Here is a 27,478-nt window from a genome sequence, read left to right on the forward strand (position 1 = left end):
ACCCCCCTCTCTCTTTCTCTTCCCCCCTTCCCTCCCTCACCAGAGTTTAGGAAATTTTGTTCTACTTTTAGTCTTCTGAACTTTACTCTTGAACTAAAAGAGCAGCTCTGAAGATATTTTCATGAATCTTCTGGTTAAAATGTTAACAGTTGAAGAAAATAACCCATGAAGATATTTTAGCAGTGACATATTTATGTGGATAATGCTTCCCAGATGCTACTGATGTCACTCTATTCCATAGTCACATAGTCCATCTAAGAGTAACTTTGTAATCAGTGTTCCTCAAATAATAGGGTGAATAAAAATAGAAGAGTTGTTTCATCCACAGAGGTAGAAGTTACTGAGTCTAGTTATAGAAAATCCAGATCCATTTGGTGTCAACCCTAGAGATTTTGACTCAAGAAGTCTCTAATATAGCTCAGGTAACTTTAGTTGCATTATGGAATTGAATTATGGAAGTCAAAAGAGGTGAATGAGAAAATCAATTAATACTTAAAACATAGACATTAATTAATCCTAAGAGTGATATACTAGAAAATATCTCTAAATTCCTTTTTTAATATTCCAATATTATTATTTTCTTTTTTGTTGTCGTTGTATATTCTCATTGTCTTTTTTCCTTTTTACCTTATTTTCAATATATATAAACTTCAATTGGGGGTACAAGAGCGGATTTTTAGAAAATGTTAGATTATGTAACCTATTATATTCGAAAACTCATAATGAGGTTCCCAGTTTTTCTGCATACAGAGGGAGTAGAGGCAACTGAGATGAGCTACTCTAAATTGTCCAAGAATACAAGCTTTGTAAGGGAATATATATTTCCAGAAGTGTCTAGCTGGATATTTTGCTAAATTCTAACTCACCAGGCTGTTCGACACAGAAACAGATTTCTTGATGTCATATCTTTGTATCATAAGCAACTAATTGAAATGAATCCTGAATGAATGAGTCTTGTAGCCTTCCCCTACTCTCAATATAAGATTGCCTTTATTTGATTATGGTACCTGCGTGGATCAGAAAAGGAATAGAAAGCCTACGATCCAGTCCTGATGCTCCCATTCTACAGACAGGTAGAAAGTTCGAAACGCTGGATTGAATGCCACTTATAACCCAACTTATTTAAAATTAATATCCTTTTTAATAAACAAAACCATTACAAATGGCCTTATAAGTTATAAACATGTCTTAAGTTATAGTTTACTAATTAAAGAAAAAAAGCAAAGTAGCAACAAGGACACAGGAAAGAATTAAAGTCTTACTCTTTTCTAAGAAATAATATATTAAATTATTCCTCAGAAGTTTATCCTATCATTTTGATTGGTCAAAAAAGAATAAAAGGGAACATAAAATTATATTTTTAAATATTTGAGGTTATGTAATTTAAAGTTGAAAATTTTAAAAAATTGACTTTATGAAAATGATAAATTTTGAATAATTTTAATTTAATATGTCATCTTAGTAGAAGCATGTTAAGTGATAAAGAATATGAAATATTTGATCCTCATAGTATGATACTAAGTAAAATATATTCAGTACATTGAAATTTATATTCATTGTGAATTATAAAAGAACAGATATCTCATATAAAGTGAGACCTTTAAAAAAAAAGCTCTGATTTCCTTATGCCTATTTCCTGTATTGTTCAATGAGTGCTTTTGGGCTTATGAGTACCCACAATCATTTTTCATATGGTATAATATGTTAGTCTTATTCAGATTTTCTTATATAGTGATGTTTTGTCACACTGCTCAAATTCAACTGTGCCATAAATGATGATATTAAAAGATTCAATAAATCATATTTGTTTTACCAGAAAACCACCACCTCATCACTTTAATTGGATAATGTCAATTCACAACATGAAACTGTTTTATAGAATTTGATCCCAGCAGATGCCCTACAAATACATTCAAATTTCTAAATTGGTATATGAGAAATAGAAGTAACCCATAATAAATCGACTAACACTTGGTTTCATACCTAGTCAAATTTTCATGTATTTACAGTAGAGTTGGGCATCATTATAAAATTTAAAACTATTTTTCATAGTCTTTACAACCATGGTTCCATCTTTTTTTATTGTCCTTTCATAGAAATTCTAAAAAGTTTTGCTTATATATTCTTGCTAAATTTCTGTCTTACACTCAATGCAATATGGCCTCTAGACCCACCATTCTATTGAAATTACTGTATCAAAATTGACAAACAAAAATGACTTATGTCATTGAATGAAAAATGCAGTTCCTATTTACTTAACCGCTTAACGCTATTGACAACTCTTTCATTCTTTCACTTAAAACTCTCTTGGCATTATTTCCAGGGTACTATAATTCTCTAGTTTATATTCTAGCACTATGGACACTTTGTTTTTCTTAGTTTCTTTCTCCTCTTCTCAAGCTTTAAATGTTGTTTGTTATTTCCAGAATCCATTTCTCCCTTTATACATTCTCCCAGGGGCTAATCTTAAACCTTCTAGCACTTTAATTAAAATGATCAGGGTGATGATTTCTAAGTAAATTTCTTTAGTGTATGTCTCTTTTTAACTTTAAACCTGTGTAGTAATTTTTCCCCCCAAATGTTTCTATCTCAGAGTGATTAAATTCTTCATTTCATATTTTCTTTTTTCCTTTCAATTTTTAATGTTTATTTATTTTTTAGGAAGAGAGACAGAATATGAGCGGGGGAAAGGCAGAGAGAGGGAGAGAGAGAGAATCCCAAGCAGGCTCCGGACTCTGAGCTGTCAGCACAGAGCCCGACTCAGGGCTAGATTTCACAAACCATGCACGATCATGACCTGAGCCGAGGTCAGACGCTTAACTCAGCCACCCAGGCACCCCTTCATTTAATATTTTCTATAAAACTGAAAACCAACACAGAATGTGAAGCTAATAGGCTATTCTGTGGGATGCCATTATACTTACTTTCTTTGCTGTTGATAATTTACTTGCCAAGATTCAGATTTTGTTCTCAAATCTCTTTGTGCATGTTGCATTTATTATTATCACCACATAATTTAATTCAAGTTTATGTAAGATAAAGAAATATGAGTACAAGGAGAGTTTATTCCTGCAACAATGAAGTTTAATGCTTTAGAAATTCTAAATTAAGGTGAGTTGCTAAATAATTGTGTCAACTATGGTATTGGTATGGCAACGGAGTAAGACTGAAGAAAATAAGGAGTTAAAAGATATTTTGATTTGTTTATAGTGCACATTAAATAAACAAGTCTGGAAGTCGTGGATAATTTATTTTAAGTATAGACTTCATAAGAAAAGATAACCAATAACTTCAGTGGGTAAACAAATAGGCCTGGACCTGTAGTACAATATTGGTGAATTTCACATACAGTGAGACAATGTGACTTAATATATGATGTTTAAACTGTCTCAGTGTTTATGTATATCTTAATGTGTACTTTCCCACTTTAATCAAATAACTGACAAGAAACCAGTTCTGAAGTTTCAGATAAGAGAATTTCAACTACATATTAAAGTATCTGTAAAACAACTCTACCTGGATATACTCTGGGTGCTTCAAATATAATGTGTCTGAAAATTGAACATAGCATCTTCCATTCCCCTAAGAATGCTTCCAACTTTTGTGAATTTTCTTCCATTCCTGTCTTCTGTCTTTCCATACTTTGTGAATGACCACATCAACCTAATTGCCCAGGACAGAAGTTTAAATTTCATTTTAAAACTTCTCTCATTTCCTTCCAAAACTCCCCCTCTAAAGTCAACTCCTAAATAGCACTATATTATCTAACCTCTACTTTATCTAACATTGTTTCCATTTGCTTGCTGCATGTTTAAACTCCCTTTATTCTTCTAGTATCCTAAACACTCCCTAACAAATGCATACATACCGATTCATTCTTCCTTGTGTAATCCTCGCGATATTTCTAATCTGCTACTCTGATAAAAAGAGTTTAAAAACTGTTAAGGAGTATCATCCCAACTATAAAGTCCTAATCATGTCTCTGCTTTATTTTTCACCCTTACCTATACAAATTTCCCTTTCACTCCATGTTTCTTTATTGTAATGTCTCTCATAACATATTATTTATTATATTTATTGTATTCCACAACTCATCTTATTAAAATTGCTTATTTAGTAATCTATTTCCTTCTTTTGACTTTAAGCTCATTATTGATAGGCTTACTTCTTTTTCTCTCTCTCCAGAGCCTAAAGGTCCCTGGAACATATTAGATATAAATGATTATAAGAGATAAGTTTGCCTAAATAAGGTACTAGATTAAAAGAGTATCTCAAAGAAGAGAATAGTATAGTCATAGCCGGAAATTCTATTATTAGGCATAAATACTTTATTCCATATTCTCATCACTGATCAAAACTGAGGACAAACAACCTTGACTAAACATCTATTCAATAATTTACTGGAAGAGTTTCATGATATTTTTCATGGAAGAACTAAGGAGAGATGAGAATTATTGATGACATGAAAAAGGAAGCCATCATACAGTTCTCCAAGCAGTTAGGAACTATGTTTTTCCATCTTAGACTATATGTATCTAAGAATATATTCCATGCCTCCTGATTGTGACTGTGGAGAGACAGAGAGTAGCATCCTATTAAGAAGACAACATCTAGGTATTCCAGACAGTGGCCATCAGACAGGCAGGCCTTGGGAGGATGTGTGTGTGCGTGTGTGTGCGTGTATGTGTGTGTTGCACAAAGTATGCCTGGAGAATCCAAAACTTTTTTGTGGATTTGGAATACCAATGCCATGAGCTCTACACTCTTGTGGAATTAGGAGTGGCTACCATCTGAGAACAGTTCTCTCCGTAGATGCTAACGTTAACCGAATGATTTGGATTTTGGAAAATGTATTATTTGCTGAAGCAGGAATGGCAGTTAGTATCTCTTAGAATAAAGATGTGAAGGTGAGAGAAAAACAGCACACTTGAGGGCAAGTGAGACTGGTTGGTTACTAGAACAATAACCTCCCTATGGGTAGCTGAGTTTATTACCAGGGATAGTTGTATTCAGTGCCTGCTTTTAACTTTATAATCCCTCCACCCCTCAGAATGTCCCAAACCTTTAATTCAGAAAGTTCTATATGTAGTCTAGGAAGTCCTTAGGGACCGTGTGACACAGGCATAGTGTGGCCTGCTCCACTCTACCTCTTGACTGTAGTTGTAAGGAGAGAGAGAAGCATCGTCAAAGAATCATGTCCAGGAGTCCCAGGCAGTCACTAGCATGCAGTACAATGTGCACTCATTCCCGGGGAGGGGGGGGGACGGGGGGGGGAGGGAGAAAGCATCTGGTCCCATAAAACATGTTGCTCCTAAGCTTCCAAATAACTACTCAGGAGATTTAAAACCACAACAAAAACACTTCCCTCACTAAGCTCTGAGCTCACAGTGTACAGGTGAATTTAAGTTTATATAGAAAAATATTATAATTTGTTATTTTTCATGTAGACCAATTCACTTTCTGATTCCACCTAAAAGTCTATACTTGAAGCCATTTTTAAAAACATCTTTACTTTTAGTAAACCCATTTCCCAATAAAAATGCATAAGCTATTCTTGACATAGATGTGGACTCCCAACAACTTGACAGTTTTACTATAATGAGCCTTAATAGCTACCTGCAACTGTAGCTACATTTACCAATATGCAAATGAATTTCTGTAGAGTCCTTTCTATGCTGTTACATTTAGGCAAAAATTATCCACGTAAGAAAATAATATTATATGAATACTGGAGAAACATTTTGATTCTCAATTTCACAAATAAATCTTTGTTTAGCAATTAAAAAAGACAATGTCAAAGTAGTATTATATATTAGCACAGGGGAAAGGCAAGTACATTGGCAATCCTTGGGTATACAAAATGCAGTTAAAACCGCTAATATCTAAAATGTATATAAAATACTACATTGTGTTTGACTCTACCTAAGAAATAGTATGGCTTCATAAAGGTCATGGTCAGGACAGTTGCATTTCAGGACAGAAAATAGATTTCTCATATCAGTAGAACATATTTCTATCATTTTTGTTTTAGTACAACTGTTCTGGGGATGCAAGCCATTTAATAAAACCTATAATCAGTTTTGCTTTTACCATTTTAATGTGAAGATTAATGTCTTACCAACTTACATAAGTTAAAGTAGTAGCCTCTTGTAAAATAATTTCGATTAAAAAATACGCTGAAAATGTAAGCAGATTAGTTGAAACTGAAAGCATTAATTTGAAACTTAGTTTTCAAAAGATTGTTATAAATTTAATATAGGTTGCAAAACTGAGGCAGCTAAAATGTTGGGTTTTTTAAAACTCACTCTCTGTGAGTTCAAGAGATATGATGGGAATTTGTTAAAAAGGGGGTAATGGGCAATATAAGTCAATAAGCATTTAAGGCTTACATAATCAACTTAGGTACAGAGGTTAGCTTCAAGTACAATTAGGTGGATAAGACACAGTGTCTAGGTAGCAAGTTCAGGCAATGAAAAGAGGTTGGATCAATTGGGAGCAATACAAAAGGAAACCATACAAAAGCAAAACAATTGGGAGCACTATAAACACCAGGCAGCAGGAAGTGCGGACAGGAGCTTGGAAGGAGCCAAAGAGCTAGTCTTTTTTAAAGTGGATCATGGACTAAGTAGGGTATCCAATGAGCTTGCTTATTCATTGAGAGGGTTTGCCAGTTAGAAGTCCAGTTGTTGAACCAAGGCAGTGAGGCAGGGGGATGTGCTGTTTCATGCATGAACATTAGAATCTTTCTTCTAGGTCACTGAATCTGACTTCCTAGATGACTGTTCAGTTCTGAGAGTAGTTGCTGGTTATAGAAATTGAATATGGAAGAGAATAGGAGAACCTATTTGGAGAAGACTGAAGGCTAAATGTAAGTCCTGTCTTTAAAACTCCTTCATGCAATATATATACCTCTCAAAGAACCTATACTTTCTCCCTATATTACCAATAAACATATTGAAGAATAATTTGTATTCAATGAGGGAATTAAAATAGTCTTAGAGATAATCAGTACAAAAAAGATGGAAACAATATTAAACAGAAATTATGATTAGTTCAATGGCATGTGATGAGATCTATATTTTAAAATCTAAAATATATTTTAAATGCTGTGAAGATACTAAAGATATAGAAAGTATACTCCATAAAAATGTTAGAAAGAAATTTATAAAAAATAAAATGCAGCCATTAAAACCAGAACCCAAAAAAGGAAAATATTAGTAAAATATGTAAACAACATATTCAAAATATTACCACAAAATGGTATAATTGATAAAAATAATTAGGTCAATTAAAAGTAAGATTTTAGGAGATTAAAAAAGGAGAAAAGTCTGTTACATTACTAGTTTTTGTTTGTTTGTTTGTTTGTTTTTGCCCAGAGCTCCCAGGCTCAAGTAGATTCTAAGCTCATGTTCTCAAGTATTGAAGGCTCAGGGCAGGTGCTAGTATACAAGACACATCTATGAATAAATAAAAGGATCTTGCTCTAGGCATTTGGCTTAGTGAGCAATGTTGCCTTTGTGTGAAAAAACAAAAAACAAAAAACAAAAACAAAAACAAAAAACCTTTTCCTCTGTACCAATGCAGAGGATGCTGGGTGGGAGAGGGGGACACAATCCATAGAGCCGGCAGATGGTGGGGTAGATTTCAGTCATATTTGACACCTCAGAACAAATTGCACAGCTTTTTACCGCTAACTCTAAAGCAAACCCTGGGCCTCAACTGATGATATAAGTGAGCCTTAAGCCTTTATCTAATTTTATTTGTGAGAGAAAATAAACAGCTTATTGGAAAGCTTCCCTGATAACAAATTTCACTCCCAAGGACAGTGGCTTAGGTAGGCAAATAAGCAGCGGGTGTGTGTGTGTGTGTGTGTGTGTGTTGTGTGTGTGTGTTGGGGGGGGACGAGAATGAGAAATGGAGACTGACACACAGTGGGGAAAAAAGGGCATCAGTGAATATAAATTCAATCCATTTTGATAGACTAATAACATAGCAAACTGGATGGCTAAATATAAGATTTTGTATGTCTGTTCTTTTTTTTTCCAGACTTGAACATCTGAGTAACATGAGGGGTCCTTTTTGTTTCTTTATCCCCCAAATTTAGTGTCTGACACATCATGTGTTAATTCTTGATGACAAGTACTAAAAGAAATATAAGAAATAAATGATAGATGATGAGAGATAGATAGATAGATAGATAGATGATAGATAGATATAGTGAAGCTTGCGCCTTATTCCCGGGGTGGGGGAAAAGGTTCAAGTCATACTTTGATTATTGATTATAGAATTCTATTTGAAATGATTCTTAATTCCTTTAAAAAGAAGTTAATTCATACTAAATGGTGTCTTGAAGTTCTAGTTTGTGGAAAAAAAATACATTTTCATTTAAACTGTTGTAGGACCAGTTTGGAGTAAAAATGGATAACAGTTCTGGAACTCTGTAATGCAATCTGTATAGGCCTTAATTACATTTTTTCCAACTCATTTTATTCCCTCATTCAACAAACTTTTACTGAGGTTTTATTGAGTCACATGCTACATTGACTCAAGGAAGTCAATCTCATGAGTGTGAAAAACACAATAATATATTCAACACAGTGTTTATAACAAAATTTGTGCACAGCATGCTATGTGAGCCTAGAGAATAAGAAGCTAACTTATCTGGGGGGCAAAGGGAATCTGGCAAAGAAGGAACAAAGAAACTGACACTCAAGTGGAGTGTGACACGGTACTAGTTATTCAAGTAAAGAAAAATACGAGGAAGAAAGCATTCAGGATAACAAAACATGATCACACAAACTCAGAGATGATTGTAACTAAATCAATTAGAATGGATGGTCCAGAGGAGTGCTGGACTGGATGGTCCTGAGTAGAGAGGCTGACATCTAATTCACCATAGATTTCCCACGACATTCTCAGGGCTTTCATGCTTATTCTGAGAATAATTGAGATTCCATAACAGGTTTTAAAATAAGGGAGCATCTTAAAAGGTCTGCATTTTAAAAATGTATTCCTGGCAGCAGTGGAAACAATGCCTAGGAGGAACAGGAAATTGGGCAAAGAGACATTAATTTATAACAGCAAGTCAGCAATTCAGCTTATGGAATACTAGGGCTAGAACTATATAGAGTGTACAGACAGACAAAAAAAAAAAACTTAGAAAGAAAATAATTAAGGAAATAGAGCCAAAATGGTTCATTGGTTGATTTGATGTGGGCATGACACTCTGGCTTCTGATTCAGATAACAAGATTGTGTTTTGCTGCTGCTGTTGCTGCTTCTTCTTTTTTTTCTTCTTCTTTTTCTTCTTCTCTTTTTCTTCTTCTTTTAATGGCATTCACAGAGCTTAGGAATACAAGACAAAGACCAGGTTTCAGTGGGACCAATAATGAAAGATCTTGACTTTGAGTTTTGAGTTCAAAACACTTGGCAGATATTCAGGTTGAGATGTCCTATGGGCAGTTTGATATGCTGTTCAACTCATAAAAGAATTTGGAGATACATCTATATCTGTATCTATATAATTAGACTTAATGAAAGAGAGAGCGATGGTTGTCGAAGTGGTGAATGAGTTCCCTTTCTGTCATCCAATGTGAATCCTTTTGTTACCTGGCTGCAGTTACTTTCCATGTTCAGATTTATTCTATATTCCAAATCATTCATCTTTAAAATAACAAATATAGCAATGCTTGTAACTAGCAGACTAGAGATGGTGGGTAAGAGATAGTGTTGGAATTGTTTAAACCTCCCAATTGTATAGAATGTACAATAATTTGCACCTGTATAGGACTCGGATTTCAGCTCCAGAACCCATGAACAAGCCATCAGCCAGTGACCAAACCTACTTCCAGAGTATGGCTGTTACATATGGCTGATTCCTGCTGCCAACAATATGAGCATGACTGGTGGTCCTCTGACAGCCCCACTGACTATTGAGTCCACCCTAACTTAACCTGTCTGATTGCTTTGCTCATTGTTGATCTTCAGTCCATCAGCCTGATCCCCTTGATTCTGGGATTGGTGTTATCAGAACAGGTAACAAGTGTCTCATCATACATTCATTATGAGTCCTGGATGTATAACAGATGCTCCAACTATGTAAGCAATATCGTATCAAATATACTGAATATTAAATTAATTATTTATAATCAGAATGGCTTTGGTGTGCTTAACTAACATCCACTTCTTCTCCAGCCTTTGATGTACATGAGAACCAATGAATTTATCTGTCAAGTTGAATTTCAGTAGTTTTAACTGAGAACTTCCTTCCTCAAACTTTCTAGAAATCTCTATCACATAGCTAATAACTTGATTGCAAGTCATCAAGTATATTCTGTTACAACTAAATAGTTAAGAAGGCTTAACCAAGTCATTTAACAAAAAGAAATGTAGGAGAGCACCAGAATTGAAGAAAAAAAGTAAAAGGAATAATTAACATGGAGAAAGAAAAATGGGAGACACACATACACACAAATGGTGTCCACAATGAAATTGAGAGGGGAAAGATCAAAGGAAAAAGGAATTAAAGAATAAGAACAAGAGGTAAGAGAAGTACAAGGGGCATATAGGAGATGACAAAAAGAAGAGAGAAAATCTGCATAAAGCTGAACACTCGGTTTGATTTTAAACAGCAAAACAACAATCCTGATCTGACAGATTAAAAATGAACTGGGTCAGCATTCCCCAGTAGATATTCCCATCTATTTTATCTTCAAAGATAGTTTCAAACATTTTGCTTGGGGAAAAAATCATCCGTTCCAATTTTAGTTCCCATTTTTGGAACATGTTATCTCAGAACATTTGAAATGGAATTGCTTCCCTTACTATTTTTATTTTCTTATTTGTCAATCATGAAATGGCATATGCAATCTCTTACAACCATTTTTCAGGAAAACATTTACATCAATGATTATTATGGCAAATACTCAAGAAAGTAAACGACCTAGATCTTCTCCTTTCTCCCACTCTGTTTAAAATAAAATTCAAAACAGATGATTCTGTTATGGGAAGATACCTTTATGCTCAATATCACTTAGGATAACACATTCCTACAGTAGACATAGGAATTAGCATTTTCTCAGTACAGCATGGCATAAATGTTGCTCTCCCTTTGGAAGAACTCAGTTGTCCTCTCTGATGCTGGGATTCATTCCTGGACTGCCATAACCCTTTATCATTTGCACATGGTCACGTGAAACTTCTCTACGAATCACATAGACTTTCTCACCAAGTGGCACGGACCGGGGCACGTACATATTGGAAGAGTGTGATGTTCCCTGGTTTTCTATTGAATAATTATATTCTTTAGTACATGTAGAAGCACTTGAGTGAATAATCATGCAGAGCTCTTTAAAAATAAAGCAGAATCTGGAAGGGTGATGTGAAATTTTTCTAATTGCTCTTTGGTGATTTGGAAATATGATACAAACATGACTACTAGAAAGATGTGCAGAAGGAAGAGCTATTTATTTACTCTCCTTCCCACTTCCAGATTCTCAGTTAAGAGTATATCCAGATACAGATTGTGTTTACGCCATTCTGCCCAAGATGTTATATATGGATAGTGATTTATTAATTAAACCCATTCCTTAATCCATGCCAATATTATTATATACATATATTTCCTGCAACGATTAAAAGTAAACATAATACATTTGAGAACTTTAACATACAAAGATGTTATAAGAATTTATATTGGTTATTTGCTATTTCTTGTCCACTAGTGCTATTTTACAGTTCCTGAAAGAATACTATGTACTTTGCATTTTTTTTTTTGAGTTATCCCTCCCCCCAATACTGACATTACTTTTACAAAAATGGTTTATTGACCAGAGGGCCAATTGTTCAGGAAATATAGTAAACTCTGAGTATAAGCAGCATTAGAACAAACAGAAAAAACAAATGGAGCTGTTATTATTATTCTGAAAGATGATATCACAGTTTAAGTATTGGTGGACTCCGAAGATATTCTCTTGAGCCTCTGAGGTTCAGAGATGCCAATGGACAGAAGAAACAATGTAAATCCAAAACCTACTGTTACTGTACATTCCCAAAACAGCGAAAACGAACTAAAACAAAGTTTGAGTTACTTAAATACTTAACAAAAATTTATTGCAAGAGATATATTTCACTGAATTTACAGTTTCAAGGAACATGGTACAAAACGTAGTGCCATCAGCTTTGTCTAAACATTAAATAGGTGCAAATACACAAAGATTTAAAAAAAACCAAGGAGCATACTTTACAACATAAATTACAGTACTATAAATATATCTTATGTACATTATACATACTCTTAAGACACCATTTTAATGTACAGCGTATATTGTATTGGTTTTCAAACTATTCAGTGCCTTAATAATATTATATATCAGAAACTTAATAATTTATTTGCATCATTACACTTACAGTAAATGATTTCCTATCAACGAGGCCATAGTTTGGCTAGTTTATTTCCACCGTTTCAATAGGCAATTATCCACTTAGATGAGCGTTGACGCAGATTGCAATAGGTTTCACGTGAACATTTTCTCTCCCTTTCATGGCGAGGACTAGAACAGGGGTTGCAGTGGGATGACAGTAGGGTGTGGGGCAAGCAGTGAAGGGAAGAGGGCATGGGGTAAAGGTGGGAAAGCCAGGTGGCTAGGATGAAGAACGGAAGCTGGAATGATTGGCATCTGGGGAGGAGCCACAAAAGTTGGCTGGTTCCCAGGACAAAGCCTTGGTCCGACCGGTCCCACTGAGATCTGAGGTAACGCTGTTCTGGTGAGAGCTGGGGCGTGGGAAAGAAACTGTTGGTGGGGCTGAAGCACTTTGAAGGTTCCTGCGGCCGCGGCGGCGGCGGCGGCCGCAGCGGCGGCCGCGTGCTGCTGCAGAACCGCGTGGTGCAGAGTGGTTACAGAGGTAGAACAGAAGGGCTGCTGCAGAGGCAGAGGCTGCAGAGGCTGCAGAGGCGGGCTGGGCGGGGGGAGGGCGGCCGGAGCAAAAGTAAACTTGACCTTGTTGGCCAGCATGTTGGGCGGGAGGATGTGCTGGTAGACCTCACAAGGCAGATTTCTGAATTTATCGTGGTTTTCTATGGGGATCAGCAGCGCCTGATCCGGCAGAGCTAATGGAGCCAGGATTTGCTCCGTCGTTACGAAGGTGTGACCGCTGACATGTGCTTCCTTGAACGGTAATGGTGGCTGTGTGTTAAGGATTCCCGAATTGAAACGCAGCCACTCGGTCGAGGCCTCGTTCACCTTTCCTTGTGGAAGGGCCTCTGCCAGTTCGTAATGGCAGAGGTACGATTTCGGTTGCGAGTGTCTGAAGTTCCTGTCGGTATTAGGCACCTTGAAAGGAATTTGCTTTTCATGAATATTTATACCCTCACCTCTTTCTTTCTGTTGCAGCAAGGTATTGCCAACTTCTTCTTTTGTTGCGGCACTGGCTACGTGGTAGACAGAGGTGGCGCGTGGGTGGGAGATGTCCCTCGAGTCCCCAGAAGGTGTCTCCAGCACTGATTGCGCAGCCTCACCACCGGCTTCAGGAGGAAGGGGACCGCCCAGGGGCAAAGTCGCCTGGTTTTCTTCTCCCTCTGCTTCTTCTGAGTTCTTCTCAGCATTCGCAACTTCTTGTGGTTTTACATCCCCTGTTTTGTCTTCACTTACTAACTCCTCCTGGTGACATAAGGAAGAATTGCCCTTCTTGGGATGATCTGTGTTCTCTTTGAGTTCCAAAGCTTCAAACCCGATGTGGAATCTGCTTCTTTTTCTCCTCCGTTTCCTTTTAGGCTTGCAGGGAGCGGAAGCACGTGGGGGCCTCAAGAATTCTTCTGGTAAATAATTCTGTCGATTTAAACTTTCATCCGAAGAATAAGAATATGAATGTTGTCTACGTTTTCGATGGAATCTTTCTGATTCATTAATGAGAGAATTATAACCTCTTTTAACAGCCTGGTTCTGGCTCAGGCAGCTCATGTCGTTTTGAAGAACTAGGCATCTGTGATCCTGACTACAGCCGGATATTTTGGCTTTCCAACTACAGTAAGTTCTGGAGTAAGTTAAATTATGTTTTCCAGACTGTATCACTGTTGGATTGGATTGTTCACTGAAAACAACTGAGCTCTTTGTACAGTGGTTTTTAGAACTGTTAGCGTCATTGCTATCATTTTCAGTGTTTTGAGCTTTACACATTTCTTCATTTTCACTTAAGTATATGGATGATGGTTTGGGCCTTTTATCAGGTAATTGTTGTGAGTCTAATAATTGCCCTGCAGCTAAATACTGCTTTTCTGAAATTGTTTCCAGTAGATTCTTCCTAGTTATATCAGTGTAACTGTTTTCCGTTTCCATTGGGAAGTGAATTTCCGACTCTTTGGTTTTCTCCCCATGATGGTGCTGACATAACTTTTTTCTTCTTTTCTTCCTTCTACTTTTATGGAACCAGTGTTCATGAGTATCTTTCAATCTTATTTTGTGATATTTCTCATCTAGAGTGCCCTGTTTCATTTGACATTTAGTAAAATTGTATTTTTTTGTGTTTCTGATCCTACAGGAAATATTTTTATACCTCTGACCCATATTCCCATTTTTTCCAGAATTACAGGTATTGGAAAGAGTACCACCAACCAAAAGAGGAATGACCTGGGTGCATTGATTTCTGCTGCCTCCAGGGTCATAATCAGTGAGTCCTACAATAGGTATCTCCTTGCATTCTGAAACTGGTCTCTTGCAAATGTCTTCTCCCTTCTGCTGAGAAGAAAGACCATTTAAGGGCAGCTTATTCTTATCTAGATTGTTGTTTAATTTAGTGGACTTGAAGTCAAAACAGAGAGGGTTACAGCTATAGGAAATTGATGGTTGAGTCGATGTATAAATCAGCATTTCTGATGGCCACTGAAGAATTGTGGTTCCATCTTTGTTAAGTACGGGTACAAATGGCTCACATGGTCTTTTATATAAATCTTTTTTTTTATGGAAGGTTATATTTTCCTCTTCAGAATTTGAAGGGGCCAACATCTCAGGACCATAATTTTTATTGTCAGCTTCAACTATAGATGTATCATGGTCCTTAACATTTTCCTCTGTGATAGCTTGCAAAGATATGCATTCATTAGCTATATCGAGAACTGTGGATTTATTTCCTAACAATTTGGAACTGTTATCACTCATAGGTATGCCTTCATTAATAATAACATCGCCCAGTGGTATTTGATCTGCTAATGGGATTGAATTTTGGCAATTATCTGCATCAGAAGATAAAGGGAGTTGAAACTGGCAAAATGAAGGTAATAAAAATGTATCTTTTTCACTAGAAACTTCTTTCATTTCTTGAGTTTGAGCAGTTTCTTTCTCAGTGCACATTCCTTCTGGTGGATGAAAAGAGTTAGCTTTCTCCTCAGAACTCAGAAGCACATCTGTTGGTGAAGATAGTTGAAGATGACAAGTACCAGGGACAAATCTACTTTTTCTGCTAAATCCTTTTTCCACAGACGCATCATCATTGTATTCAGAGAAGGCTGCAGCTGAGGACTCCAGCTTCACTGCTGCTTTCTTTGGAAATGCAAAAGAAAAGCCAATTTTGTGTCTGTGAATTCCTTGGGCTTGATCCCCAAGTTGGCTATTTTTTGCTGTATAATTATTTGCACTTTCTGGATCTTCAGCAACAGTGGTAACATCTTTAGTATTCTCTTCACTATGAATCAAAGTATATTTGAAATCTTCCTGGTTATTAACTGAATCCACAGCAACTCTTTGGGAAATTTCATTACAATTTTCTTTCACAGTAACAGTTGTTGACTTGAACATGGGGCCACTTCCAGGAGCACTAGAAACAGAAAAGTACATATTAGATAGGACACTTCTGAGGAAAAATATTCAAACACCCCATTTCAGACACATCATTAAGATTTCTTCTTCAAATTTTAAGATCTGTATAGGAGAATTACTTTCATTTGGTAAGGTTCTCTTTCATAGTGCTACAGTTGCATTTAGTTACTGGTTATTGTTTGGGATAACTTGGAGAAGCTGTCTCGAAGTTATTTCTATAACTATTAACAGCAATGTCAAGGACATTCCTATATTCTCAACCAGTGCTTCCTGACCAAGGTTCTTTATCCCCATGGCCTCTTCAGTGATATTTTGGAATATTGTAGAATCTCTAAAGTTATCTAAATTTACAAATACTTAACATCGTTAATACTACATGGAGAATATGAAGACAGCTTTAAAAAATTATAACTTCAGAAGGGCTGGGAATTCGGTTCAACAATTCAATTCAATCAATGTTCACTAAGAGTCTACACCAGGCCAAGTAGAGTCCTGCCATGCAAAATTAACTGAGATAATACTGGCTTTAGAATTTTATTTAGAATTGCTATTCTTAATATTTAAAAAAATTACCCTGAAGTTGTAAATAATATAATATAATAGTAAGTGTAGGACAAAAGACTATTTAGTTAAGATGCAATTTCTATTTATTTGGCATTGCAGGACACCATAAATAGTGAGTTTTTCATAAAAGAACTGTACTGTGTGGCATATAAACAAGGAGTTACCTAAATATCATCTTTACCCAAAGAGAGTCATGCTGTGCAGAATTTTCCATTCTATTAAATTTAGTTTCTTAGAAGTTATAAGTGTCCCCCAATATTTTTAGTTGAATGTTTTCTTTATTGAATCTCTAACACAATGGATTGTTTCACTGCACATCTTTAGAGGCCTCAAATTAATAGGAAAAGTGTGTGTGTGTGTGTGTGTGTGTGTGTGTGTAATGCGAAATAAGTACTATTACTGAGGAAAGTAATTTAGATAAGAAGTTTTGCTCTTTTTTTTATACATAACTCTAGTTCTCTAAATGTTTCAGAATTTACATTTGCAAATGCTACTTCTAGGACATTTAATTGCATGGGCCCTATGGTTCTCTATAACATTAACTTGAAGTTCTATAATTTTTCACTTACTGCCACACAGAGCAAAAATATCTGTTGGTATGACTGAATAGCAGTTATATTGGTCTTTGACAGTTCCCTAGAGGATTAAAAATACATTAAATTTTGAGTTTTTCAAATTTGACATTCCAAAGAATGTTATGATATACCAATATATTCCCCAACACTATATTCAGCATAAAATAGATTTGCTATGAAATAGTTTTGTTTTAAACAAAAAAAGAGGGACCTATTTGTTTTGGGGTGGAGGGAGAGATCACTCTAAAAAGTTGTCTTCTTTTTATGACAGTTCCCTGTCCTGTATTGTAAATTCTGAATTATAACATTATAACTACACACTGGAGAAGCAGGTCAAAGTGTAAGAGCTTTGAACTTCTAACAGTTATTACTGTTTATTCACAATGAAACTAATTTTGACCTGCCTCTGCAGTTCACAGGGCCTTCATGATCTTTATTTTTTTTAAATAAAAGATACTTTCAAATAAAATCCTCCAAATTTTCAATTATAAATAATTTTCTCTTAAAACTCCTTTTATAATAAAGGTCATGAGATGGTGCTTTGTTCTCTTCTTCAGTCAAATATTTTGAATTTCCACCAAGAAACAGAAGAGGTTTCAACTAAGTGTAAATAGCAGAGCAATGTGAAATTAATTTTCTTGAAAACTAAAGTTATAGGAATGTTGCCTTTTTATTGAAATGTATATTAAACGGGTGTTTGCATAAAATTCAAATTCAAGTTACTGTTTACAGCCCACAGAAAGCCATGAAAATGTGAGTGCCTTATTCTGGGTACAGAAATAAATAGATTTGCGCCCTTTATTTCTATGTCTTTTTTTTTTCCTTTGGTCATCATGTTTTAAGAAAAGTTAAGCTTTTATTGCACACTCACCACACAGTTTCCTTTCTTAGCTCGGCCAGCTTGTGCAGGCGTTGGAGTGCCTTTTCCTGTTTTCTTTCATCTTTCCTGGATTTAGATGCTACATTTCGAGCAAATTCCCTTTGTTTCAGTTCTTTGAGCCTCTATTAAGAAATATGGAAATGATTAATAGTATTTGGCTCTATGGCAATGTTAAAGTTACTATTGTTACTGTTGGAATTTTCCAGTACATTATCTTTTACCTCATCTAAGGAAAAGACATTTGTGACAACTCATTTCTAGCAAAAATATTTTTTGTATCTTTGGCTTGTGAAAATACCAACGCATATTACATTATATCAAAGATATACCTAAGCCTTATATAAATTGGAATTGAAAATTTTCATTTTTGCTTACTATTTTCTGCTAAAGTGCCTAATTCTGTGCCTAATTCACATCAAGTACTAGAGTCTTGTAAACTCCTAATTTTCAAACAAATTTAACTAGATTGTATATTTCAGTTATATATAATAAGTATCATCATTTTGATGTGCTATATATTAGAAAAGTATGTGGTCCTTTCCATATTTTCTAAGAATAAATGTTTTATGTTAATCCATAAGGCAAATAATCTCTACTAATATGCTTTAAAACAATCCCTCCCCTCAAATATCAGGCCTATTTCCCAAATAATTCAAGATTTGGGAAGAAAATAAATAGTGCTCTTTTCGAAATTCTTTTTACATCGGGCATATTTTCATCTGTATTAAAGGGGGTCAGTTTTTGGATTGAAAAGTTTTGGCCAGGAAAAGCATGTCAACTTGAATAGAATCAATAAATAGCCATGTATGTGGCATGATTTAAGAGACACCAAAGTGGTCCTTTGCCCCAAATATTTTCACTATAGTCTTCCACAGAGACAGTGTATGGTTATTAAAAATAATTAAAGTACTGGGGCGCCTGGGTGGCTCAATTGGGTAAGCATCCAGCTCTTGATTTCAGCTCAGGTTATGACCTCATGGTTTGTGAGTTAGAGCTCCATGTCAGGCACTGCGCTGACAGCACAGAACCTGACTGGGATTCTCTATCTCCCTCTCTCTCTCTGCCCCTCCCCTGCTCTCTCTCTCTCTCAAAAATAAATAAATAAACATTTTTTAAAAATAATTAAATTACTATTTTTTCTGGGGCACCTGGGTGGCTCAGTTGGTTAAGTGTCTGACTTCGGCTCAGGTCATGATCTCATGGTTCCTGCATTCAAGTCCTGCATCGGGCTCCATGCTGTGGGGAGGCTGCTTGGGATTCTCTCTCTCTCTCTCTCTCTCTCTCTCAATAAATACACTTAAATTTTTATAAAGTACTATTTTTTCTTATGAATGCTCATGGTGTTATGCATTGTGATATGTCAGAGTCTTCCAGCAGGACACTAAGGGAATAAAATATACACGAATCACATTTTTATTAAGTGATTGAATAAAATCTTAATAAATGCCTTATACATGTACATTGACATATTCCAGGGGCTTGGAACAATGCTTGGTATATACAATACCTGCTCAATAAATATTTGTTAATTTATATGTGAATCAGATTCTCCAAAGTAAGAATTTTTCCACCTCAAAAAAAGTTAGTCATACTGATGAAATAATGTTGGATCCCAAATGATCTTGCATTATGCCTACTTAATTTCACCTACATGGTATGATAGCTTAAGCTTCAGATAGTCTCTACTATTTTAACTGATGAGATTTATATGAGGTATGTATATATACATATATATAAGATTATTCCAGAATAATTCTTTTGAAATAATGTAGATGATATTTTTGAGAATGCTTCTTTGACTGACATATCTGTGAAGAAAACTAGTTAGAGTTAAATTTAGATAAAAGGTAGATCATGTCATAAACATCTAAATTATACAAGTATTTTAAAGAAAATAAAACTTAGATATCATTGTTTTGGTGTGACTATTAAAAGTAGCTACATTTTTATAATATGCATTACATTATTATTGATCATAAAAAAAGATCTAGAATTAAAGTATAATAGGCCAAGGAAGTTTTAGCTCTAAGTTTTAGGTATTTATATTCTTGGACATCTCTATTTCCTAAAACTTTGAAGTCATATCAAGACTTAATCAATAGACAATTATTGAGCAGTAAAAACAGCCATTCTGTTTAAAGTCTGGGGTTTTTAAAAAAGATTAAAGAAAATGTTTTTACCTTTCTCTGGTTTATGTCTGTATGTCTGTAACTGTGTGGGTAAGTGTATTTGAGTGTATGTGTATTTGGATTTTGCAGAAAAAAGAACACAGATAGGAAAAGATAACAGCAGTTATTGGTTGAGTTATTTTATTGTGCAATATAAAGACGGAACAGGGGTGCCCAAAAAATCCCAAGAAGGTTACCTGAGAAAAGTGACATCTGATTTGGGTCTTCAAGGATATTAAAAAGCATGAAGAAGAAAGGATAGATGTTGGAGGTAAGAGAATATTTCAGGAAAGTTTTGTGTAAATGTAGAAATAGGAGCATGCATATTCTAAAAATGAAATGCAGGTAGAGACAAGTACGGTTAGAGCAGATTGTATGTGTGGAAATGATGAAAATTGATGAATTACAAGGTCTAACCAAACCAAACCTGCCTATCATATTGTGAAATGTGATTGGAGGAAACACTGAAGGATTTTAAACAATGCAGTGTTACAATGGAATTTTCATTTTTTCAAGAATCATTTGGCATCAGTATGCATGAGATTTTGCCATGGAACAAGATTAAAGAGAAAGACATGCGTAAGTAGGATATTACAATGGTCTAGGTAAGAAACATTAAGAGTCTTTCCTAAGGCAGTTGCAGTAGGGAGGAAAAAGTCAAATTGGTGACTTATTCGATGTGCAGAATTGAGTGGCCTAAAAGGATATGCATTACCTTTACTGAAAATACTACCTGCCATTGTAAGAAAGAGGCATTCAATCAAGAGGGTTTGGGTGCTAGGAGGTGGATGCTAACAGAGAATTTGAAAGAATATAAAAGTCAAGTTCTCTAAAATAAACATTTAAAAGAATCAAAGTGCCAAAGAAAGCAAAAAAAAAAATGTTGAAATACCAATGTAAGAACTAATGTTCAAATAATTTTTTAATTCTTTTTATAAATAATGGTATTTTAACAAATAGAGCTAATTTTATGTCCTACCAGATCCCTTGGGAAACTAGAGACAATAAACAAGAAAGTTAGACTTGACCATTTTTAACAAAATCTTTAGGATATAAATTCATTTCTATTATACACATTATATATATATGTATATATATATATACATATATATATAATAGTAAGCTAAAAGTACAGTGCTTCTAACAAAAAACAAAGCTCTTCTAAAGCAAGTATATGAAATGTCAAGAATTTCACTATACTGTTTCAAATTAGCCATTATGATTTGAATTAACTTGTTTCCATTGACATAGTTAAATATCAAGGAGTCCATCAATTATCAAATGCCAGTACTGTTATATTTTCTGTGAATAACTGAGTGATTGACATGGCTGGAATCAGACTTCAGATGTGCATTTAGAGAACTGTGTATATTTACAATGTAAATGTTGCTTTAATCTTGTAGAGGTTGTTAAGAAGCACCACGCTACATTCAAGTGTTCCTACTGATGTCAGTCTCTCTCTATGTACACATAATTCTCGCAGTGACACACTTCCTGATATCAAGGTATCAGGAGCTTGATAAGGTAAACGAGCTTGACTAATATTGGTGGTCTGTTTAGCTGCAGAGCTTATAGGCCTGGCCAAATACTTTGGTTAGTTAAACTGGAATTTATCAGCCGTTATATCCTTTCATGTATTTTTCTGCAGCAAAAATGAAGTCCTACATCATATTTTATATCTAGTAGAATAATTTTGAAAGGTAAATAATAGAAACCAAGTAAAATTCTTTTGAGAATGCCAAATGAAAAGAAAACTTAAGTTCAAGTTCCACACAAAGAAATGTACAAGATAATACCTGGGAGACTTATGGAAATAATGCTATTTCAAAAGCTTTCTGAACAATTTATTGGCAGTCATTCAAAACAAATTCTTAGTGTTAAATGTCAAGATAGGGTTGACAGTCAGCAAGAATTAGAAAATTAGAAGAATGTTAAAAAGAATTTGTGGGAAGATATGGTCTAGCTACAGTATTACAAAACAAATTACAGTATATAATGGCATATTATTCAATTTATATTTTGGAAATATACAAGTAGACAATGGAAAAACAAAAAGAATCAACATCATTTGGTTATACTGTCTCAGAGGGTCTACTCTACCTTTCACTGTTTTACTTCTATTAGTCTATTAAGAACCAAAATGTCACAATGACATAGGTCATTGATCCTCAGATATGGTCACAGGAAACTCATGTAGTTGGATGGTTGGGAAAGTTATGATGATCCTGGTCTCAACTTAGTGATGATGTTTTCAGAGACTGGCAAAGCCTTAAACAATGTGAGAAAGCTTGATAGAGAAAGAGAGAGGAGGAGAGAGATAACCATTTAGATAACTCATCAGTTTGTGCTTAGCATTTAGGTAAATTAAACTGTTTTATAATTGCAAACCAAACTTTCATGAATATTCTCATGTTTTGTACATTTGTCTAATTATAGCCAAAAGATACGTTCCCACACAAACAAAACTGCTGGAATAAAAGATATGTATTTGCCCTTTTTGAGGTTTTCCAAACTGCTATTCTTAACTTTAAACCATATTTGTATTCCTCCCAACAGTATATGAGAGTATATATCATATCTAATACTGGGTAGCATCATTCTTAATTTGTTTAATTAATAGGCACTATGTGATATATCATTAATGTTTTGCCTGTAATTCTTTTATTAAGAATGCTAGAATATTTTTGTATACATATTAGCCACCTATATTTTATTTAGAATTAATATTGTTCCTTAAAATTTATTAAGCAATACTGTATATGTTACTTTGTTTAGTTCTGAAAATAAACATATATGCAAACAAGGCTACCATTATGATCCATATTTAGAGAAGACAAAACTGAAGCTAAGCAGAGTTTAGAAACTGGTCCAGAATCACATGAAAGTGGTAGAACCAGGACTGGAATCAGGATTCTGTGGGGAATAAGTTCTGTGGGGAAATTCCTTGAGCTTGCACCAATGGGTTAACAAGGTTTAGTACCAAAGCTTCCGAGATTAAGTAAACAGGGCGAAACACCCCCAGCATAGAATAAAAGCACAGGAATAGGAAGCCACAGGATGAAAGCATCTAAGATTATGTAAACAGGGCAAAAGCACCCCAGCATATTACAAAAGCATAAAGCTGCTTTCATATGGTGGAAGCTTCCAGAATAGGTTAACAGGCAAACAGGGCAATAGACCTCTGCAGCAGGGTGAAATTGCCCAGAGCTAATCAGCAAAAGAAAGGTGCTGCTTTGTTGACCCTGAGGTAGCATCATGCTCTATCTGTCTTATCCCCTAGGCAAGTTAAGATAAACAGCCTGGTGCCTGCTGTAAACAGCCATCTGTTTTTGGCATCAGGATTTTGTTTTGTATTGACCCAAACCCCTAACACCACATAGCTTCAAAACCCCTTTTTTCTCACATACATGAATTAATAATCACTATTTCATTGTCGCTTTCTGCATTCCATCATGTTTGTAACCCTTCTGATCCTAATAAACATGGAGCAAGGACCCTTACTCAGGGCTCTTGTCTCCTCCCAGATGTTAGCCTCTCTTGTATTCAATTCTGCATCTGCTCTCTTGCTGGACAAGAGAGACCTCCAGACTCAAAGTCTGCGACAGATTTTTTGGAACATTACCTAAGATTTATCTCCTATATTTACTTGGCTATATGTTTTTCAAGCTGTCTAACTCTTTGGGTTGGGTTGAGGTACATATATCCATTTATCTCTCAGAAATTATTAATTGAGTGTACATTATGTGTCAGCTGTTATTCTAAGCATGGTCTATACATATGGGACACAGAAGAATGAAATCCTATTTGTTTCTCGATGTTTTCACAATACTTGAGAAAGAGAGACATTACAACAATCAAATAAGTTCGCCTTATGCTTTAGTAGAGCATGAAGATCATGGTGGAGGAAAGTTCAACCAAGAGTGTATGTGGCGAGGGCGAGGATACCGATATCAAATACAGTGATGAAAGCAGGTTTTCTATTAGGTTAGTTTGCTCTTTCTTTCTTTCTTCCTTCCTTTCTTCCTTTCTTTCTTTCTTTTTAAACTTTTAATGTTTTTATTTAATTTTGAGACAGAGACAGAGCATGAGTAGGGGAGGGGCAGAGAGGAAGACACAGAATCTGAAGCAGGCTCCAGGATCTTAGCTGTCAGCACACAGCCCGACACGGGGCTCGAACTCACAGACCATGGGATCATGACCTGAGCTGAAGTCAGATGCCTAACTGACTGAGCCACCAAGGTGCCCCAGTTTGCTATTTCTGTTTAACAATGACCATAAATGTAACAGCTTAAAATGGCACACATTTATCATAGGCCTATGCTTCACTCAACCAGTGTTGGCCAGGCCGTATTCTCAGCTGCAAGCTTGTCTTGGGAAAAATCATCTCCCAAGCTTCTGGAACCTGTTGGTAGAATTCACTTCCTTGTGGAGGTAGGACTACTCGCAGATAGCCAGGGCCACTCCGCAACTGGAGCTGCCAGCAGTTTCTTGCCTGTAACACATGCACAAGCCATTGCAACATTGCAGCAATGCAACATTGCAGTTTCTTCACCATCGGCAGTCTCTCCATTCTGCTAAGATTGAATCTTATATCATACAATGTATATAAAGCAGCTTAATTAATGGAGTGACATCACATCACTTTTTTTTCACATTTTATCAGTTAGAAACAAATCACAGTTTTCATCCATATGCAAGGGAAGACTCACTGGGGTCAACTCAGGGTGTGTTCTCCCCTAGAAGATGCGTCTCCTCATTGAGAAGGTGATATTTGAGTAAAGATTTTTGTTCTTTTCACACAGACAGAATAGTCAGAGTAAAAGTACCAGTGAATTGCAGATTATTTTGTTTCAATTACTGCTCTTAGCTGCATGTTAGTGCTGACATTCCTTAGCTGCAAGTTTATAAAGGGCGGGATAAAGAATAATCGGATCCACAACACTAGGCAAGTGACAGATGATAGAGGAGGAGAAAACTCAGACCCAGTTTCCAGACAGTTCCGCACTGTATGCAGGCACCATCCAAAAGTGGACAGAGCAACACTACAGCTTTCCTCTGGGACATCTCTGAAGTGCAGTGATGAAATCCTCCCAAAAGAGAGAGTTTTGAGCAGTGAATCTGGTTATTCATTTTGGTTGGGAGGAGAAATGGCCAGAAGAGATATACTGATTCATGTGTTGTGGCCCATGGGTTAGCTGGATGGTTAGAAACTTGGAAAGCACATAATTAGAAAATTAGTGACAAGGAGGTCTGGGGAAGAGATATGTGGCTAAATTCCTCTGAATGGACTAAAAAAGATGTTTGTGTCCCACAAGAATGTTCTACAAAGGGTCATCTCAACAGAAGAGGATTTTTATAATTATTTAGATAGGATAACCTGTTCTGTGGATACAAGATAGTCTCTTTCCTCAGCCACCCCTGTCACTGTCCCATGAGCTCAGGAACAGAATGGCCATGGTGGCAGGGATGGTTGTTATGCATGGGCTCAGCAACATGGAACCTTTTCCTCAAGGATGACTCTCTGTAGCTATTGCTGAGTGCCCAATCTGCCAGCAACAAATCAGTACTGAGCCAAAACAAATGGACAAAGAAAACAAAACAGAAACACACTCATTAATACAGAGTACAGACTGGTTGTTACCAGAGGGGAGGTGGATGAGATAATGGGAAAAAATAGATAAAGGAGATTAAGAGGTACAAACTTTCAGTTGTAAAATAAATAAGTCATGAGGATATAAAGTACTACATAGGGAATATTATCAATAATATTGTAATAACTTTGTGGTGACAGATGGTAACTAGACTTATGATGATCATTTTATAATGTCAAATCATTGTTTTCATACCTGAAACTAATATAATATTGTATGTCAACTTTATTTCCATTAAAAAATTTTTAAATACATAAAAAGTTGAAACAAAACAAATAAACAAAAAACACAGAGCCCCCAATATGGCACCATTCCCAGGAGTGATCAGCCAGTTCAATTTAGTCAATTTAAGCCAATTGATCAAATTGGGACAGCTTCCTTCATGAAAATGGCAGTATTTTGTTCTCCCTGGAATACATGCTTACTCTGGATACGGACCTCTCATTCTTCCATGCGATGCTTCTGCCAAGACTATAGGCCATAGACTTATAAGATGCCTTATTCACTATCATGGTATTCCACCCAGCATTGTTTTTGATCAAGGAACTCACCTCACAGCAAATAAAGTGTGACAATGGGCCTATGTTCATGTAATTCTGATTTTATTGTGTTCCCCATCATCCTGAAGTAGCTGGTTTGATAGAGTGGCAGAACGGCCTATTGAATACTCAGTCACAGCTCTAGCTGGATGGCAATACCTTGTGGCACTGGGGCAATATTATCTAGGTGGCTATATATGCTGTGAATCAAGTTCCTGTATATGGTGCTGTTCCCTGCATAACCATATTAAAAGGTTAAAAATGAAGTGGTAGAAATAGGGATGGCACCACTCAATATTACCTCTAGTGACCCACTAGCAAATATATCCTTATGATCCAGGGGAAAACAGACTGCCACCCCACAAAGAGGGTAAGGAAAATTATGTCTGGAATATAGGAGATCCCTTTTGATGTCACTTAAAATTGCCATGTCCTGTGATTAGAGTCAGTGGAAATCTACAACAGCCCCATTCACGCAGGATTACTAATAGCCCTCACCCTTCAGGAATGAAAGTTTGGGTCACTTCACTAGAGAAAGAACCACAACCAGCAGAGGCGATTGCTGAGGGAAAAGGGAATAGGTAGTGGAAGAAGGCAGTTATAAGTACTAACAATATCCATGTGCCTAGTCACAGAAATGAAGGCTATAATTGTGATGGATAGTTCCTCTACACATTATTATGAATATGAATATGTTATGAGTATGAATATTTATGAATACATATAACCCTTCTTTGCTCCTTTATTCATTTTATTATATAACATAAGATATATCAAATTTACACCATACATCATAGTATTAAAATCAAGGAGAAGAGTGAACATCAACCAGCATTCTGCATCCTCTTCTGGGGAGTTAGTGTGTTTTTGGTTGCATGCAGGATAATTGTATCATGTTAGGCAGCATATGACCCGTTATTATCTTTATTTGAAGATTAACTATAGTTTAAGGTGATGTCTATGAGTGACAAGTCAACTAGGAGTGGACTTGTGATGGTTAACTCTATGTGTCAACCTGGCTAAACCATAATATTTGGTCAAATATTTGGTTAATATTTAGTCAAAGTGAAGTACTTGGTCAAATATCTCTGAAATCACCAGGAAAGAACTTTTTGGGTAAGATTAATGTTTCAGATGAGTAATCAGATTTACTCATTAAATCATAGTAAAGCAGATTGCCCTCCATAACCCATTGAATCAGTTGAAGGCCTTAAGGGCTAAGACTGAAGTCTCTCTAGATGAAAGAATTATACCTCCAGACAGACTGTAACATGAACTCTTTCCTGGTTTTCC

General features: G+C 35.7%; 1 protein-coding gene across 1 annotated transcript in view; it reads right to left on the minus strand.

The window, feature by feature from the left end:
* Positions 1-12,166: 12,166 nt before the first annotated feature.
* ZNF804A (zinc finger protein 804A) overlaps positions 12,167-27,478 on the minus strand; it is an 81,936-nt gene continuing 66,624 nt past the window's right edge. Inside the window, exons 4-5 of the mRNA XM_049615255.1 lie at positions 17,819-17,949; positions 12,167-15,806 (exon numbers count right to left, since the gene is read on the minus strand). Coding sequence (XP_049471212.1) covers positions 12,551-15,806; positions 17,819-17,949 — 3,387 coding nt within the window. The 3' untranslated portion in view covers positions 12,167-12,550. The remainder of the gene's footprint in view (positions 15,807-17,818; positions 17,950-27,478) is intronic.

This window comes from Panthera uncia, assembly GCF_023721935.1.
Source record: "Panthera uncia isolate 11264 chromosome C1 unlocalized genomic scaffold, Puncia_PCG_1.0 HiC_scaffold_3, whole genome shotgun sequence".
In the NCBI taxonomy this organism is placed as follows: Eukaryota; Metazoa; Chordata; class Mammalia; order Carnivora; family Felidae; genus Panthera; species Panthera uncia.